This window comes from Eleutherodactylus coqui, chromosome 8 (genome assembly GCF_035609145.1).
Source record: "Eleutherodactylus coqui strain aEleCoq1 chromosome 8, aEleCoq1.hap1, whole genome shotgun sequence".
In the NCBI taxonomy this organism is placed as follows: Eukaryota; Metazoa; Chordata; class Amphibia; order Anura; family Eleutherodactylidae; genus Eleutherodactylus; species Eleutherodactylus coqui.
In genome coordinates this window covers 159,540,001-159,558,566 of record NC_089844.1, presented here as the reverse complement: position 1 = coordinate 159,558,566, position 18,566 = coordinate 159,540,001, and the positions used below count along the sequence as shown (strand labels likewise).

General features: G+C 48.6%; 1 protein-coding gene across 1 annotated transcript in view; it reads left to right on the top strand.

Moving 5' to 3' along the window:
- Positions 1 to 17,223, top strand: part of LOC136577642 (natural cytotoxicity triggering receptor 3 ligand 1-like) — a 37,461-nt gene extending 20,238 nt beyond the window's left edge. Inside the window, exon 5 of the mRNA XM_066577552.1 lies at positions 16,939 to 17,223. Coding sequence (XP_066433649.1) covers positions 16,939 to 16,943 — 5 coding nt within the window. The 3' untranslated portion in view covers positions 16,944 to 17,223. The remainder of the gene's footprint in view (positions 1 to 16,938) is intronic.
- Positions 17,224 to 18,566: the final 1,343 nt, after the last annotated feature.

Here is an 18,566-nt window from a genome sequence, read left to right as displayed (position 1 = left end):
AGTCATAGGAAAAAGCAAAAGGGGCGGTGCACTGCATGCAGTGCTTTTTCTTCCGTCCAAAAGCTGGGCAGCAGGGCGGAAAGAGGGCAGACCACATTGGCTATATCCAGAGAAGGAACCATTCGGCCACAGGCATTCCGCTTTCCTGCTTCCTGAATGGAGCCGAAAAGCAAAACACCAGACACAGATTTGAACACCCCTAGGCCTGATACTCAAAAAGGAGCTGGGAAACTTTAGAATCATACATCATTTGTCATTCCCTCCAGGTGCATCTGATAATGACGGTGTATCCAAAGGGGAGGTGATGGTCACTTATATCTTTTTACACAAAGCAATCCACATCTTGTATAAGGCCAGGCAAAGTACCTTGCTTGACAAATCTGATACTTCCGCCCCCTTCCCATACATCTGGATTGTTTCCACTATTTAGTTTGCCAGCTGAATGGTGTAATTTACTTAGTTATGTGCCCGCTGATGGGTTGCTTGATCTCTTGTTGTTGGTTTGAGATGTTCTCTTCGTTTTTTGGAATGGACAGTTAAAGTAGTATCTGGCAACCCAGCGATACCGGACAACTTCCTATCCGTAGGTCCATCGGGCTCCGCCACATGCCTGCATCGTTTGAACATGTTCCATTGCAGGATGCAGTATTTCAGAGATCTGGTGGCTGAGGATAAACCAGGAGACCCAGTAACCCGCTGTCCTTAATGCTAACATTGAGAGAGTGAATGAAGTGACAAAAGCTTTTATAAGAACACAGATCCCTAAGGGGTGGAGAAAAGAAGGCACCTCGTTGGGTAGCAGGCGCCATATTTTCTTTTATTATTAAAATGTTTCCTTAGTTTATTGGCCTCTTATTGTTGATGTGTTCGATGGCTGCCAGCTTTTGTCCGGTCCAGATAGTTAAGGATTTTTCAGTAATATGCCTGGACATCGTGTTTCTTCTTTGTTATATAGATGATTCCCCTTTAACATATTTCTAGTTTAATTCCATGTTAAATTAATACTTGCACAGAGCGAATATAAACCTAAAGGAATTCAGCACCCATTCCTTTAGAATCAGGGCGCCCACAGTAGTGGATACATGCTGTTTAATAATTTGTTCAAAGATCTTTTTCGGTATAGAAGTCAGGCTCACAGGCCTGTAGTTTCCTGCATCCACCTTCTTCCCTTTTTTGAAGATAGGGATAACATTTGCGCTTTTCCAACCTTCTGGGACTTCTCCTGTTCTCCAGGAATTTTCAAGGATTACGGCGAGTGGCTCAGCAATTAACTCTGCTGCTTCCTTTAGTATCCTAGGATGTAATTCATCTGGACCTTGAGACTTAAATTCATTTAAGTTAGCTAAGTGTACCCTCACCATCTTTCAGCTTATAGATAGCCTGCATTCTTTTATTCCCCCAATAGCACAGGGAAGATTAATTAATTTTCCATCTACTTTCTGAGAGAAAACAGATACAAAATAGGAATTTAAAAGTCCGGCCTTCTTAACATCATTCTTAACCAATTCACCATTTTCATCTTGTAAGCATCCAATAGCATATTTGACTTTTCTTTTGCTTTTGATATAACCCCAAAATCCTTTTTTTATTGCTTTTGGCCTCTGTTGCAAGCCTTAATTCATTATTAGCTTTAGCTTTTCTGACACTTGCCTTAGAGTTTCTGCAAACCACATTATATTCTTCTTTATATGTTCTCCCCTCCCTCCCTCTTTCCATTTGATAAACATATTTTTCTCCATTTTTAACATGTGTGCAAGTTCTGTGTTCATCCATCCTGGTCTCTTTAAATGCTTCCCATTCTTTCTTCTTTTAGGGATTGTTAACGATTGTGCTTTGAGAATCTCATTTTGCAATATTTCCCAACCTTCTTGGATATTCCTGTCCTTAAGTACATCCAGCCATTGGATTCTTCCTACCCTCTGAGTTCATTGAAATATGCCTTTCTGAAATCCAAAGTTGAGGTCTGAGTTTTCTCAGGTCTTCCTCCCCTTTTTATCCATGATCGCTGCCTCCTAAGGTCCCCGCTACCCTTACTTCCTCAACCATTTCCTCCCTGTTGCTAAGAATTATGTCCAAGATAGCAGATCCCCTTGTTTTCTTTTCTACCTTTTGGAAGTTGTCAGCCAGAGTGGATAAGAATTTGTGGGATCCATTACTTTCACCTGAGAGAGATACCAAACAAATGTCTTGACAGGAAAAATGTCCCATGATCACTATGCCATGCTTCTTTGAGACCTTGGCCATCTAGTGTAGAAAGAGTTCGTCCATATCTTCTGCTTGTCCAGGCGGCCTATAGTAAATGCCTACAATACTGCCCTTTCCGTTGTTCTCTCCTTGTATTCTTACCCAAACAGTTTCTACAGAACTACCTGCTCTGAAGCTTGAATCTCTGTGGAGATGAATGTTTTCCTAACATGCAATACAATATCTCCTCCCCTTTTCTAGCTCCGTTTCTTATAAATAGGTTGTATCCTTCAAGCCTTGTATTCCAATCATGTTTATCATTCCACCAAGTTTCCATGATGCCTATGACATTATATTTCTCTTTTTGTGTTAGGAGCTCCAATTCTCCTTGTTTCCCGTGCTCTGGGCATTTGTGTAGAAACATTTAGTTTGTGATCGTTGACTCTTGCTCCTCTACTTGCCTTCTCAATTTTTACCTCTTTCTCCTCTGCTCTGTTCTTTGTGGGTGGAGTCATTTCTGGCTGTACCCCTTTCTCCTCTGCTCTGTTCTTTGTGGGTAGAGTTATTCCTTGCTGTACCTCTTTCTCCTCTGCTCTGTTCTTTGTGGGTACAGCTGCACGTACTGATCACTGAAAAGTGAGTGTTGCACAGAGAAGACTGGACCCTTTCACATAGGTGAATGTCCCATAGAGAGAAATACTGGACCCTCCACATAGGTGAGTGTTCTATAGAGAGAAGTATCTGACTCCTTTACGTAGGTGAGTGTCCTATAGGGAGAAGCACAAGACCCTTCCACATAGGTGATCCTCCCATAGAGGAAAGCACCAGACCACACCACATAGGTGAGTTTTCAATAAAGGAGAAGGACCTTACCCTACACATAGGTAAGTGTCCAATAGAGCCCTCCACACCGATGTTCATCCCATAAAGAGAAGCACCAAACTGCTTCACATCAGTGAGTGTCCAATAGAGAAGAACAAGACCCCTCCCCATAGGTGAATGTCCAATAGAGAGAAGTACCGGACCCCTCCACATAGGTGAGTGTCCCATAGAGAGAAGTACTGGACCCCTCAACATAGGTGAGTGTCCAATTGAAAATAGGATCAGACCCCTCCACATAGGTGATCGTCCCATAGGAAGAAGCACCAGACTCCTTCGCATAGAGAGAGGTACCGAACCCTGTACATAGGTGAGTGTCCAATAGAGAGAAGGACCACATCCATACACAAAAATGAGTGTTCCACATAGGTGAGTGTCCCATAGAGATAAGTAGCAGACCCCTCCACATAGGTGAGTGTCCTATAGAGAGAAGGATCGGACCCCTCCACATAGGTGAACATCCAATAGAGAGAGGTACCGACCCATTCACATAGGTGTGTGTCCCGCAGAGAAAAGTATCAAACCCCTTCACATAGGTGAGTGTCCTATGGAGAGAAGGATCGGACCCCTCCATATAGGTGATCCTCCCATAGGGAGAAGCACCAGGCCCCTTCACATAGGTGAGAGTCCCATAGAGAGAAATACCGGACCCCTCTACATAGGTGGGTGTCCTATAGAGATAAGTACCCAACCCTTCCACATAGGTGAGCGTCCCATAGATAGTAGTACCCGACCGCTCCACGTAGGTGAGTGTCCTATAAAGAGAAGTACCCCGACCCCTCCTCATAGGTGAGGGCTCAATGAAGAGAATGAGCGCATGCCTACACATAGGTGAGTGTCCTATAGAGAGAAGTACCAGACCCCTCCACATAAGTGAGTGTCCTATAGAGAGAAGTACCAGACCCCTCCACGTAGATGAGTGTACCATAGGCAGAAGTACCGGACCCCTCCACATAGGTGAGTGTCCAATAGAGAGGAGTTCCAGATCCCTCCACATAGGTGAATGTCCAATAGAGAGACGCACCGGACCCCTCCACATAGGTGAGTGTCCCATAGAGAGAAGTACTGGACCCCTCCACATCAGTGAGTGTCCAATAGAGAGAAGAACCAGACCCCTCCACACAAGTGAATGTCCAATAGAGAGAAGTACTGGACCCCTCTAAATAGGTGAGTGTCCTGTAGAGAGAAGTTCCAGACCCCTCCACATAAGTGAGTGTCTCATAGAGAGAAGTACCGGACCCTTCACATAGGTGAGTGTCCCATAGAGAGAAGTACCAGACCCCCTCCACACAGGTGAGTGTCCCATAAAGAGAGAAGTTCCGGACCCCTCCACATAGGTGAGTGTCCTGTAGAGAGAAGTTCCAGACCCCTCCACATAAGTGAGTGTCTCATAGAGAGAAGTACCGGACCCCTACACATAGGTGAGTGTCTGATAGAGAGAAGGACTGGACCCCTCCACATAGGTGAGTGTTCAATAGAGAGAAGTGCCAGACCCCTTCACATGAGTATCCTGGATTCATCAGCAAGCAATGCCATGCAAAGCCACTCCATTGGCCTAAAGCTGTATCCCTGCAGCAGTAAAGGGCACATGGCAAGTCCAGCTCTGAGAATAGTAATATGTCCTCCTTCTGCAATGGTGTTGTGTCCCAGTATCTTTTCTGAGTTCAGAGTTACTTTCTGTGCCAGAGACAATATCCAAGGTCAGGACACTCCACCGGCTATGTGCTGCCCAAAAGCCCATCCGGAGGCTCTGATACAGGTACCGGTCAGTTACCTAATGCATCCAGTCAGGCCCTTTCCACAGTCCTAATTCTCTACATCATCACTTCCTCCTTAGTGCTCCAGTGTACCATGTGACCCTCACTGCCAATCAGGGAATTAAGCATAATGGAACAAAATGCAGCAATTATCATAACCACTAGATGGTGTCCGAGCATTACTACAACAAAGGAGAAAAGCCGGCACCTTAAAACACTTCTATTATTCCAAAAATCCATAAAATTACAAATGGTAAGTACTATCATAAATTAGTCACAAATAGAGAGGAGCAAGCACACTCATCCGAGCTTGATACTTGTTCGAGTATTAGGGTGTTCGAGATGCTCGTTACTCGAGACGAGCACCACGCGGCACTCGAGTCAATTCCATTTCCTTCCCTGAGAAATTTGCGCCCTTTTCTGGCCAATAGAAACACAGGGAAGGCATTACAACTTCCTCCTGTGATGTTCAAGCCCTATACCACCCCCCTGCAGTGAGTGGCTGGCGAGATCAAGTGACCCCCAAGTATTTAAATCAGCCCCACCCGCGGCTCGCCACAGACACACGCTAAGAGAGATCACGGAAAGTGCTGCTGCTGCTATAGGGACAGTGTTAGTGTCTTCAAGAACCACAACGGTCCTTCTTAGGGCCACAGCTCACCTAGTGCATTACTGTTGTGGCTGCTGTGAGCAGTTTTGCCCTTTTTTTTAAAATGTATATCGGGAGTGCAGGCTATAGCGTTCTCAGGCTGCAGTCTGTACTTGAGTATAGGGGCAGTATTGATCAGGCAGGGACAGTGGTAGTGCAGAATCCTTTCTAAAAGAACCCCAACAGTCCTTCTTAGGGCCACAGCTCACCTAGTGCACTACTGTTGTGGCTGCTGTGAACACTTTTGCACTATTTTTTTTTTATGTACTGTATATCGAGCGTGCAGGCTATAGCGTTCTCAGGCTGCAGGCTGTACTTGAGTATAGGGGCAGTATTGGTCAGGCAGGGACAGTGGTAGTGTAGAATCCTGTCTACAAGAACCCCAACGGTCCTTCTTAGGGCAACCTGTGACCGTGTGCATTGAACTCCGTGGTTGCTGGGAGTTGTAGTACCTCGGTATTGCACAGCAGAGCCTGCGTGCAGCCTTCATGTAAATATTTTTCGGTCTGCAGTTAGTGTAACGTCAGCGCTGTCTGCCTTTAAGTCTACGCCAAGAAACCACAATTTTTTTACACCGCTCTGTGTTACACGCGTGCTGTCTCAGAAGTGTACAGTGTGTCAGACGCCCATAGATTGAAAGTGCAGTACACACTGCATAGCCTCAGCCTGCATTGCATTGAAAAAAAAGGAAATTTTAAAAAGAAATCCTTTTTACGGCTGTCGGTGACCCAGTGCATTTGCCTGCGTGGCCTGTGGGACTTCACGTCCATCCAAACTGCACAGTGCACAGCAAGGCCTGCGTGCAGCCTTCATTTAAATATTTTGTGTCCGCAGTTAGTGTAACGTCTGCGCTGTCTGCCTCCAAGTGTACGCCAAGAAACCACAATTTTTCACACAAGTGCACGATGTGTCAGACGCCCATAGATTGAAAGTGCAATACACACTGCATAGCCTCAGCCTGCATTGCATCGAAAAAAAAGGAAATTTTAAAAAGAAATCCTTTTTACGGCTGACGGTGACCCAGTGCATTTGCCTGCGTGGCTTGTGGAACTTCACATCCATCCAAACTGCACAGTGCACAGCAAGGCCTGCGTGCAGCCTTCCTTATAATTTATCTCTGGCTTCATTTTGCGTTATATTACCGCTGGCAGCCACCAACTGCGCGGCAATAATTCACAAACATTTTTACACTGCTCTGTCTCTGCTCGATTCTTAATTCACCATGCTGAGGGGTAGAGGACGTGGACGCGGGCGAGGACGTGGAGTTCCAAGGGAGGGTGTGGGTATAGGCCGAGTTCCTGGTCCAGGCAAATCACAGCCGGCTGCTGCTGGAGTAGAAGAGAGGACAGTTTCTTGGGTCCCCAGCTTCATATCATAATTTTTGGGTCCACGTCGTAGACCTTTATTAAAAACCGAGCAGTGTGAGCAGGTCCTGTCGTGGATGGCAGAAAGTGCATCCAGCAATCTATCGACCACCCAGTCTTCTACGCCGTCCACTGCTGCAACTCTGAATCCTCTCGCTGCTGCTCCTCCTTCCTCCCAGCCTTCTCACTCCATGAAAATGACACATTCTGAGGAGCAGGCAGACTCCCAGGAACTGTTCTCGGGCCCCTGACCAGATTAGGCAACAATGGTTCCTCTCCCACTGGAGGAGTTTGTCGTGACCGATGCCCAACCTTTGGAAAGTTCCCGGGGTCAGGGGGATGAGGCTGGGGACTTTCGGCAACTGTCTCAAGAGCTATCAGTGGGTGAGGAGGACGATGACGATGAGACACAGTTGTCTATCAGTGAGGTAGTAGTAAGGGCAGTAAGTCCGAGGGAGGAGCGCACAGAGGATTCAGAGGAAGGACCGCTGGATGATGAGGTGATTGACCCCACCTGGTGTGATAAGCCAACTGAGGAAACGTCTTCAGAGGGGAAGCCAATTGCAGCCGCAGGACAGGTTGGAAGAGGCAGTGCGGTGCCTAGGGGTAGAGGCAGGGCCAAAGCGAATAATCTACCAGCTATTTCGCAAAGCACCCCCACGCGCCAAGCCACCGTGCAGAGGCCAAGGGGCTCTAAGGTGTGGCAGTTTTTCCCTGAGACCACGGACGACCGGCGAACAGTGGTGTGCAACCTTTGTTGCGACAAGATCAGCCGGGGAGCCACTACCACCAGCCTCACCACCACCAGCATGCGCAGGCATATGATGGCCAAGCACCCCACAAGGTGGGACGAAGGCCGTTCTCCGCCTCCGGCTTGTGCCACTGCCTCTCCCCCTGGGCCCCAACCTGCCACTGAGATCCAACCCACCTCTCACGACACAGGCACAACCGTCTCCTGGCCTGGACCCACACCCTCACCTCCGCTCTCCTCGGCCCCATCCAGCAATGTCTCTCAGCGCAGCGTCCAGCTGTCGCTAAGAGAATCGTTGGAGCAAAAGCGCAAATACTCCGCCACACACCCGCACGCTCAAGCTTTAAATGTCCACATAGCCAAATTGATCAGCCTGTAGATGCTCCCCTACAGGCTTGTGGAAACTGAGGCTTTCAAAAACATGATGGCGGCGGCAGCCCCGCGCTACTCTGCCCCCAGTCGCCACTATTTTTCACGGTGTGCCGTCCCAGCCCTGCACGACCACGTCTCACGCAACATTGTACGTGCCCTCACCAACTCGGTTACTGGCAAGGTCCACTTAACAACGGACACATAGACAAGCACAGGCGGGCAGGGCCACTATATCTCCCTAACGGCACATTGGGTGAATTTAGTGGAGGCTGGGACCGAGTCAGAGCCTGGGACCGCTCATGTCCTGCCCACCCCCAGAATTGTGGGCCTCAGATCGGTGCTGGTTTCTGCGGCGGTGTATGCCACCTCCACTAAACCTTCCTCCTCCTCCTCCTCCTCCTCCCCCAACACAACCTCTATCTCGCAATCAAGACGTGTCAGCAGCAGCACGTCGCCAGCAGTCGGTGTTGCGCGGCGTGGCAGCACAGCGGTGGGCAGGCGTCAGCAGGCCGTGCTAAAACTACTCAGCTTAGGAGAGAAGAGGCGCACGGCCCATGAACTGTTGCATGGTCTGACAGAGCAGACCGACCGCTGGTTTTCGCCACTGAGCCTGCAACCGGGCATGGTCGTGTGTGACAATGGCCGTAACCTGGTGGCGGCTCTGCAGCTCGGCAGCCTCACGCACGTGCCATGCCTGCCCCACGTCTTTAACTTGGTGGTTCAGCGGTTTCTGAAAGGCTACCCACACTTGTCAGACCTCCTCGGCAAGGTGCGCCGGGTCAGCGCACATTTCCGCAAGTCCAACACGGACGCTGCCACCCTGCGGACCCTGCAACATCGGTTTAATCTGCCAGTGCACCGACTGCTTTGCGACGTGCCCACACGGTGGAACTCTACGCTCCACATGTTGTCCTGGCTGTATGAGCAGCGTAGAGCTATAGTGGAATACCAACTCCAACATGGGCGGCGTAGTGGGAGTCAGCCTCCTCAATTCTTTACAGAATAATAATAATAATCTTTATTTGTATAGCGCCAACTTATTCTGCAGCGCTACAGAAGAGTGGGCCTGGTTGGCAGACATCTGCCACGTCCTTGGAAACTTTGAGGAGTCTACCCAGATGGTGAGCGTGGATGCTGCAATCATTAGCGTCACCATTCCTCTGCTATGCCTCTTGAGAGGTTCCCTGCAAAGCATAAAGGCAGACGCTTTGCGCTCGGAAACGGAGGCGGGTGAAGACAGTATGTCGCTGGATAGTCAGAGCACCTTCATGTCTATATCTCAGCGCGTGGAGGAGGAGGAGGAGGGAGAGGAGCATGAGGAGCAGGGGGAAGAGACAGCTTGGCCCACTGCTGAGGGTACCCATGCTGCTTGCCTGTCATCCTTTCAGCCTGTATGGCCTGAGGAGGAGGAGGAGGAGGATCCTGAAAGTGATCTTCCTAGTGAGGACAGCCATGTGTTGCGTACAGGTACCCTGGCACACATGGCTGACTTCATGTTAGGATGCCTTTCTTGTGACCCTCGCGTTACACGCATTCTGGCCACTACGGATTACTGGGTGTACACACTGCTCGACCCACGGTATAAGGAGAACCTTTCCACTCTCATACCCGAAGAGGAAAGGGGTTCGAGAGTGATGCTATACCACAGGACCCTGGCGGACAAACTGATGGTAACATTCCCATCCGACAGCGCTAGTGGCAGAAGGCGCAGTTCCGAGGGCCAGGTAGCAGGGGAGGCGCGGAGATCAGGCAGCATGTACAGCACAGGCAGGGGAACACTCTCCAAGGCCTTTGCCAGCTTTATGGCTCCCCAGCAAGACTGTGTCACCGCTCCCCAGTCAAGGCTGAGTCGGCGGGAGCACTGTAAAAGGATGGTGAGGGAGTACGTAGCCGATCGCACGACCGTCCTCCGTGACGCCTCTGCCCCCTACAACTACTGGGTGTCGAAGCTGGACACGTGGCCTGAACTCGCACTGTATGCCCTGGAGGTGTTTGCTTGTCCTGCGGCTAGCGTCTTGTCAGAGAGGGTGTTTAGTGCGGCTGGGGGAATCATCACGGATAAGCGTACCCGCCTTCCAACCGACAGTGCCGACAGGCTTACACTCATAAAGATGAACAAAGCCTGGATTTCCCCAGACTTCTCTTCTCCACCAGCGGACAGCAGCGATACCTAAACAATACATAGGCTGCACCCGCGGATGGAAGCATCGTTCTCTATCACCATCAAAAACGGGGACCTTTTAGCTTCATCAATCTGTGAATTATATTCATCCTCCTGCTCCTCCTCCTGAAACCTCACGTAATCACGCCGAACGGGCAATTTTTCTTAGGCCCACAAGGCTCAGTCATATAACTCTTGTAAACAATTTTTATACGTTTCAATGCTCATTAAAGCGTTGAAACTTGCACCTGAACCAATTTTTATTTTAACTGGGCTGCCTACAGGCCTAGTTACAAATTAAGCCACATTAACCAAAGCGATTAATGTGTTTCACCTGCCGTCTTGGTTGGGCATTGGCAATTTTTCTGAGGTACATTAGTACTGTTGGTACACAAATTTTTGGGGGCCCTGGCCTACAGTGTAATCCTGGTAATTTTTAGCCCACCTGCATTAAACCTGACATTACCTCAGCTGTGTTGGGCACTGCAATGGGATATATTTATGTACCGCCGGTGGCTTCCTGGGACCCACCCATGCTGTCGGTCCACACGGAGTTGTAACTGCATGTGTCCACTTCTAAAGAACCCCAGTCTGACTGGGGCATGCAGTGTGTGCCGAAGCCCACCTGCATTAAACATCACATTACCTCAGCTGTGCTGGGCACTGCAATGGGATATATTTATGTACCGCCGGTGGGTTCCAGGGAGCCACCCATGCTGTCGCTTGATAAAGACCCCATGAGGGTCGAAACGTAGCATGTTTCTGGAGGAATAAAGTATTTGTTTTTTCACTACGCCCTGGACGCTGCCACTATTCTTTGGTGAGAGATCGTGATATATCTTGGGGGGTGCCAGGAGGCTCTGACCCCCATACTATTGGCGTGCATCCATTGGACTTATTAGTCCCTTTTTCATCTGGTTTGAAGAATCCTGAGGTGTGCTGTGGGTCAGATCTGAGTGGATTGCGAAACTTGCACCTGAACCAATTTTTATTTTAACTGGGCTGCCTACAGGCCTAGTTACAAATTAAGCCACATTAACCAAAGCGATTAATGGGTTTCACCTGCCCTCTTGGTTAGGCATGGGCAATTTTTCTGAGGTACATTAGTACTGTTGGTACACAAATTTTTTTGGGCCCTCGCCTACAGTGTAATCCTAGTAATTTTTAGCCCACCTGCATTAAACCTGACATTACCTCAGCTGTGCTGGGCACTGCAATGGGATATATTTATGTACCGCCGGTGGCTTCCTGGGACCCACCCATGCTGTCGGTCCACACGGAGTTGTAACTGCATGTGGCCACTTCTAAAGAACCCCGGTCTGACTGGGGCATGCAGTGTGTGCCGAAGCCCACCTGCATTAAACATCACATTACCTCAGCTGTGCTGGGCACTGCAATGGGATATATTTATGTACTGCCGGTGGGTTCCAGGGAGCCACCCATGCTGTCGGTCCACACGGAGTTGTAAGTGCATGTGTCCACTTCTAAAGAACCCCAGTCTGACTGGGGCATGCAGTGTGGGCCGAAGCCCACCTGCATTTAATCTGACGTTAGCTCTGCTGTCCAAGGCACTGCAATGGGATACATTTATGTACAGCCGGTGGGTTCCAGGGAGCCACCCATGCTGTGGGTGCACACGGAATTCCCATTGCGGAGTTGTACCTGCCTGTGACTATTTATAAAAAAAACGCGGTCTGACTGGGGCGTGCAGACACCTTGACAGAATGAATAGTGTGTGGCACATAGGTTCCCCATTGCTATGCCCACGTGTGCAGCTCCTGATGGCGGTGGCACAGGATTATATTTCTCATTGCTTCTGTACAGCATTGTGGGCTATCGCCCCGCCCCTTTTAAAGAGGGTCGCTGCCTAGCCGTGCCAACCCTCTGCAGTGTGTGCCTGCGGTTGCTCCTCATGGCAGACGCACTTATAAATAGACATGAGGGTGGTGTGGCATGAGGGCAGCTGAAGGCTGCGCAGGGACACTTTGGTGTGCGCTGTGGACACTGGGTCGTGCGGGGGGGGGAGGGGGTTGGGCAGCATGTAACCCAGGAGAAGTGGCAGCAGAGTGTCATGCAAGCAGAGCTTGTGCTTTGTTGGAGGTAGTGTGGTGCTTAGCTAAGGTATGCATTGCTAATGAGGGCTTTTCAGAAGTAAAAGTTGTTGGGAGGGGGTGGGCCCACTCTTGCCGCTATTGTGGCTTAATGGTGGGACCTGGGAACTTGAGATGCAGCCCAACATGTAGCCCCTCGCCTGCCCTATCCGTTGCTGTGTCGTTCCCATCACTTTCTTGAATTGCCCAGATTGTCACAAATGGAAACCTTAGCGAGCATCGGCGAAATACAAAAATGCTCGAGTCGCCCATTAACTTCAATGGGGTTCGTTACTCGAAACGAACCCTCGAGCATCGTGAAATTTTCGTCCCGAGTAACGAGCACCCGAGCATTTTGGTGCTCGCTCATCTCTAATTTACAACCTAAAGAATGCTCATACCAAATGTCACGTTTGTGCGGTACAGATGTGTGGTATTATTTACATTACATAGGGAGTCACATACGTTTGCAATTACAATTGAATAATCAAGTTGCAACCCTTTTACTTTTGCTATGTGGGACCTAAAGATTGGGCGTGCCAAATTTCAAGTTTGTACGACACCAGGAAATTAGAGAATTAGATTAGGTACATAACATAGGGGTTCTCTTACTTTTGCACTTAGAATTGATAAATCATGTTGCGACCCCTTTACTTTTCCTATGTAGGACATAAAGAAAGCTCGTGCCGAATTCCACGTTTGTACGACAGCGGGAAATTACATAGCATAAGAGGTCACTTTTGCACTTAGAATTGAATATTGAAGTTGCGACCCTTTTACTCTTCCTATATAGGACCTTAAAGGGGTTGTCCCGCGAAAGCAAGTAAGGTTATACACTTCTGTATGGCCATATTAATGCACTTTGTAATGTACATTGTGCATTAATTATGAGCCATACAGAAGTTATCAGAAGTTATTCACTTACCTGCTCCGTTGCTGGCGTCCTCGTCTCCATGGTGCCGTCTAATTTCAGCGTCTAATCGCCCAATTAGACACGCTTGCGCAGTCCGGTCTTCTTTCTTCTAAATGGGGCCGCTCGTGCCGGAGAGCGGCTCCTCGTAGCTCCGCCCTGTCACGTGTGCCGATTCAAGCCAATCAGGAGGCTGGAATCGGCAATGGAACGCACAGAGCCCACGGTGCACCATGGGAGAAGACCTGCGGTCCACCGTGGGTGAAGATCCCGGCGGCCATCTTTGCAAGGTAAGTAAGAAGTCACCGGAGCGCGGGGATTCAGGTAAGCACTATCCGTTTTTTTTTTTTTAAAAACCCTGCATCGGGTTTGTCTCGCGCTGAATGGGGGGGCTATTGAAAAAAAAAAAAAAAACCCGTTTCGGCGCGGGACAACCCCTTTAAGAATGCTTGTGCCAAATTTCACATTTGCACAACACCGGTAAGTTAGACAATTAGTGGCAAGTCAGTCAATCAGTCAGTCAGTGAGGGCTTTCACCTTTATATATATAGATGTAGAGCCCCCTATCTTATTTCCAGGGTTGCACAGAACAAGCTCTTACACCATGTGCGTTACCGCTATTTCCTTTTATTCCGTAAGCTCTTGCCAGCTGGCCCTCATTCCTATTGTTGATACTGTATGTTGTATCTTATTAAGTGTTGTGGATTACAATGGCGCTATATAAATAAATCATATTACTCTTGGCCACCCGGCCTGTGGGAAAAGGTTGGGGTGGCCTGGCCGTTTCACAGTCCTCAAGCACAAGGCGAAGCGCTGCTAGTCAGACCTTATGTGCCCACCCAATGATAACATAGATCTCTGCTGTATTTATGCGCCACTAGATGCAGAGACTTTGACCTTAGGGAGACGCATGTTTTATACTTACCAGAGTAGAATGGAAAAATATCTACACAGAATGACTCACTCGCTGCTGAAGAGCCGAATCCCATAGAAAGGGCGAACTAAAATGAACTGTTAGGCGAATTTGATTGACAAGAAATTGCTGTTGGCACCAGCTCATTTGCATAGATTACTGAGCGAGTGCTGTGATTGGCCGACACTGTAGCTTAACGGTTAGTGAAGCACTTCCCATGAGGAGCCTTGTTATAGACATCTCAACATAGTCATAGAGTCCTTCCCTTCTTCCCCTCTGCTCTCTAGCCAGATTTTACCATTTCAACAAGGGAAGGGACACTACTATCAAAAATTACTTTATAACATCTCAACAAGCCTTGTCTAACAAGTAGTCAAAATAAATATATAATTCCTATGACATTGCCTGTTCTGTACAAGATTATACCCAGACCCAGAACAGACCGACATGACTGCTTATCTTCACCCCTTCGAGAGCTGAGCTCAGGGAGATGAAGCCTGCATTTATCACTAGTTTCCCCTCTGTGGGCTCCAAGTCATATAATGGCCAGATCTACTGTTATTACTCATGCACACAGGATGGCATAGTGTATGACCGCTTTGGCAACATAATAACTAGTTTCTTCGTATGCCATCAGAAAATCTGCCAGCATGTATTGGAAATATCTATCTCTGTAAACCAGCTCATAGACAATCATATGGGCTTTTATTTGGAGGAAGAGAGAAAATCATTACACTCCTCAAGCAGTTTGCAGATGTTGCAAAGTTGGGATTCATGGCCGATCTTAGACAGAGTGCGGCGATGGGCAAAATTATAAATGGGGCCCCAAATGCTCAATTATAGTATCAACAACACTGTGATATACAGTTAATATAGAAGGTGGTACGATCAGATCTGTAGCACTAATTTCCAGTGCTTCCAGAAGTACTGAGGTTTAGTGGTACTGAATAAAAACCGCTGTACAACGACAAATATAACCCTCATAAAGTGACCATGTAGCAGTAGATACCAGCTCTGACAGGTGCTCTGTAGACCAGTGGTCGCCAACCTTTTTGGCACCAGGGACCGGCTTCAAGCAAGAACATTTTTACAAGGCCCGGCAAGGTTGGGAGGGACATGGGCGGGGCTTTGGTTATATGGGGCGGGGTTATGAAGGGGGATGGAGTTTAGAGCATTCTTATTTAATTATGACATTTAGAATGTCCTGGCAGTACACACATAGGGCAGTATATAATCTATCCCTCCCCCAGCACACACATAGGGCAACATATAATTTATCCCCCCCCCCCCAGCACACACATAGGGCAACATATAATTTATCTCCCCCCCTCCCCCCCAGCACACACATAGGGCAGCATATAATTTATCTCCCCCCTCCCCCCCAGCACACACATAGGGCAGCATATAATTTATCCCCCCCCAGCACACACATAGGGCAACATATAATTTATCTCCCCCCTCCCCCCCCCCAGCACACACATAGGGCAGCATATAATGTATGTCCCCCCCAGCACACACATAGGGCAGCATATAATTTATCCCCCCCCCAGTAATTAGCAGCCTCCCCCAGTAATTAGCAACGCCTCTCCCTGTAATAAGCAGCCCCTCCCCTCAGTAATAAGCAGCCCCCCCCAGTAATAGGCAGCCCCCCCTCAGTAATAAGCAGCCCCCCCAGTAATAGGCAGCCCGCTCCCTTAGTAATAGGCAGCCCCCCCCAGTAATAGGCAGCCCCCCCCAGTAATAGGCAGCCCCCCCCTGTAGTAAGCAGCCCCCCCAGTAGTAAGCAGCCCCCCTCGTTGTAAGCAGCTTCCCCCAGTAGTAAGCAGCCCCCCCAGTAGTAAGCAGCCCCCCCAGTTGTAAGCAGACCCCCCAGTAATAACAGTAATAAGCAGCCCCCCCAGTAATAACAGTAATAAGCAGCCCCCCCAGTAATAAACAGCCCCCCCCCCCTGTTGTAAGCAGCCCCCCCCAGTAACAGGCAGCCCCCACCCCTCAGTAATAACCACAAACCCCCCCCCCCCCTTCAACCCATATACTTACCTCCTCCCCGCTGTCAGCGTCGGTCCCTCTATGCTTGCCCAGACGTCAGTGTGCAGCCCGGCACGCTTCCTACCCGAGTCCTCTCCTGCGGAACTAATGAGCAGGGGACTCGGGGAGGAGGTTCCTGGTTGCACACGGAGGTCAGTGTGTGCCGGGACCAGCGCGATTACCAGCGGGGAGCTGGGGCGCCCCCGCTGGTAATCGCCTCAGTGGTCAGCGGCGTCGGCACGCTGCGGGCCACATAGCACAGGGCAGCGGGCCCGATTCTGCCCGTGGGCCTTGTGTTTAGAAGAAAAGTTCCGCGGACCGGCGCTGACCTCCTAACGGCCCGGCCCCGGTCCGCGGACTGGTGGTTGGGGACCCCTGTTTTAGATGACGTGACAGCCGTTTGTCATCAGTATTTGCCTTTTGCGATCTACTGGGCAAATGTTGTCGGCATTTGTCCAATAGAAAATAATTGCAATACTGAGGCAAACATGCGGATAGATCGTGAAAAGGCTGCAAACCTTCCACAGCAGAATTGGCTGCAGAGAATCCACAGGATTTTACAGAATCAGCAGTGTGGATGAGACTCCAAGGAATCTCAAGCAAACGCTGCAGTGGAAATCCGTTGTGTAAAATGACCTGCAGTGCAGATTGTAATTCTTGTCAATCCATGCTGCGGATTCTTAGCGCTGATTTCACCTTTTCATAAAGTAGTTGAAATCCATGACAAAGTTGGCCTGATTTGCACCAAAATCCACAGCGGAATGCTTTACGATGAGGGAATGTAGCCTTTAGCTGTATAATTGGCAATGACCTTTTCTATTCCGTTGTCACCGGCATTTGGTATCTATGCAGTCTTAAAAAGATGTTTGTAATTTTTCAGATTAACAAATGATGAAAGTGATGAAGAAGAGTCGTCTGATGAGGAAGAAGAAGAGGGTAGTAGTGATGCTGCGAAAGGAAGTGATGAAGCCTCTGGAGAGGAGACTGAGGAGGAGGATGATAAGGCAGCCTGTAGTAAACCTGTTGTTTGGAAAGGAGTCAAAAAGAGACTCAGAGACTGAATTGTGAAAACCATGATAGTCCCATCCCTCTGTATGAAATCATATATGTATAGTATTTTGTACTGTAAATGTACACGTTGAGTATTAAAATGAATTTAAATTTTCATTGGTCATCAGTCACATATTGGGCACTAATATTGATTTGTTTTAACCTTTGGCTGACAGCTGATGTACATCGGATATGCATGGGGTTTGTATGAAGTGGGCCCTATCTGGCTATTAACAAGTAAAGGCCTGTTTAGACAACGATTATCGCTCAAAAGCCGTCTTTTGAGTGATAATCGTTGTGTCTAATTGCACTGACATTAGTTTTCGTTAAGCAGTCGCTGATCTTTCAGTATGCTGAAAGATAGCGATCAGTTATCAGGAATTCACAGCGGAATACAGCTGATACTATTGTTTCAGTTGTATCCCGCTCTCTGAAGACAGGCGGGGGATATAAAGAACACAGCTGTCCAGCTGTGTTCTTCATCCCCCGCTCGGAGCGCTTGGCTGTATAACAGCCAGTCGCTCTGAGCAGGGAACAGCTGGATGCAGAAGACATGCGGCCCCGCTTGTCTTCTGCATCCCCCGCTTGGAGCGCAAGGTGATCGCTCAACGTTTGAGCAATCACCTTGCGCTATAAATGGAAACCCGATTATTGCTCAAAAGACATCTTTTGAGTGATAGTAATTGTGTTTAAATGGGCCTTTACTAGATATGAGCAAGCACGCTTGGCAAGGTCAGTTACTCGAGCGAGCCTCGCTCATCTCGAGTAACTGCCCTCTCCTCCGAGCGTGCGCGCGCGGTGGGGGTGGAAGAGAGAGACATCCCGCTCCCTCCGCTCTTCCCTGCCGACCCCGCTACCTCACCGAGCATGCTCGGAGAAGAAGGCAGTTACATGAGATGAGCAAGGCTCGCTCAAGTAACTGACCTTACCGAGCGTGCTCGCTTATCTCTAGCCTTTACATCTTGTGGTCAGTACTGGCAGCAGCATTTAAATGGCCCAACAGAAGGGGCTCCCACTGTCTGCTGATCTCAGAGATCACGGGGTGCCATTCATTGTGGAGGCCCGAGAGCTGCCATGGATTTTTACCTATAGAATGTCTGCAAAAATACAATATACTGTGATACTGAGAAAGTGCAGTATGTTATAAGCATTCAAATAATTGCAAGTTTAAGTTCCCTGTGGGAACAAACAAAAAAATGTAAAAATTAGAAATCTGTTTACCTTAAGAAAAAAAGTTAAGTTTCAAACCCCCCCTTCTCATTTTTAACATTGGATTTATTAAAGTCACTTCACAGAGGCAGTAAGGTCCCAATTACTTAATTAAGCTCACTTTTAGGACCCAAAGTCCTATCAATGAATCTGTAAAACAAATAAAAAGATTTATCCCACTTAGTGAAAAGAAATACACAACACTAAAATGGTGTTGTTTTTGGTCATCCTGTCTCGAAGAAAAGATTT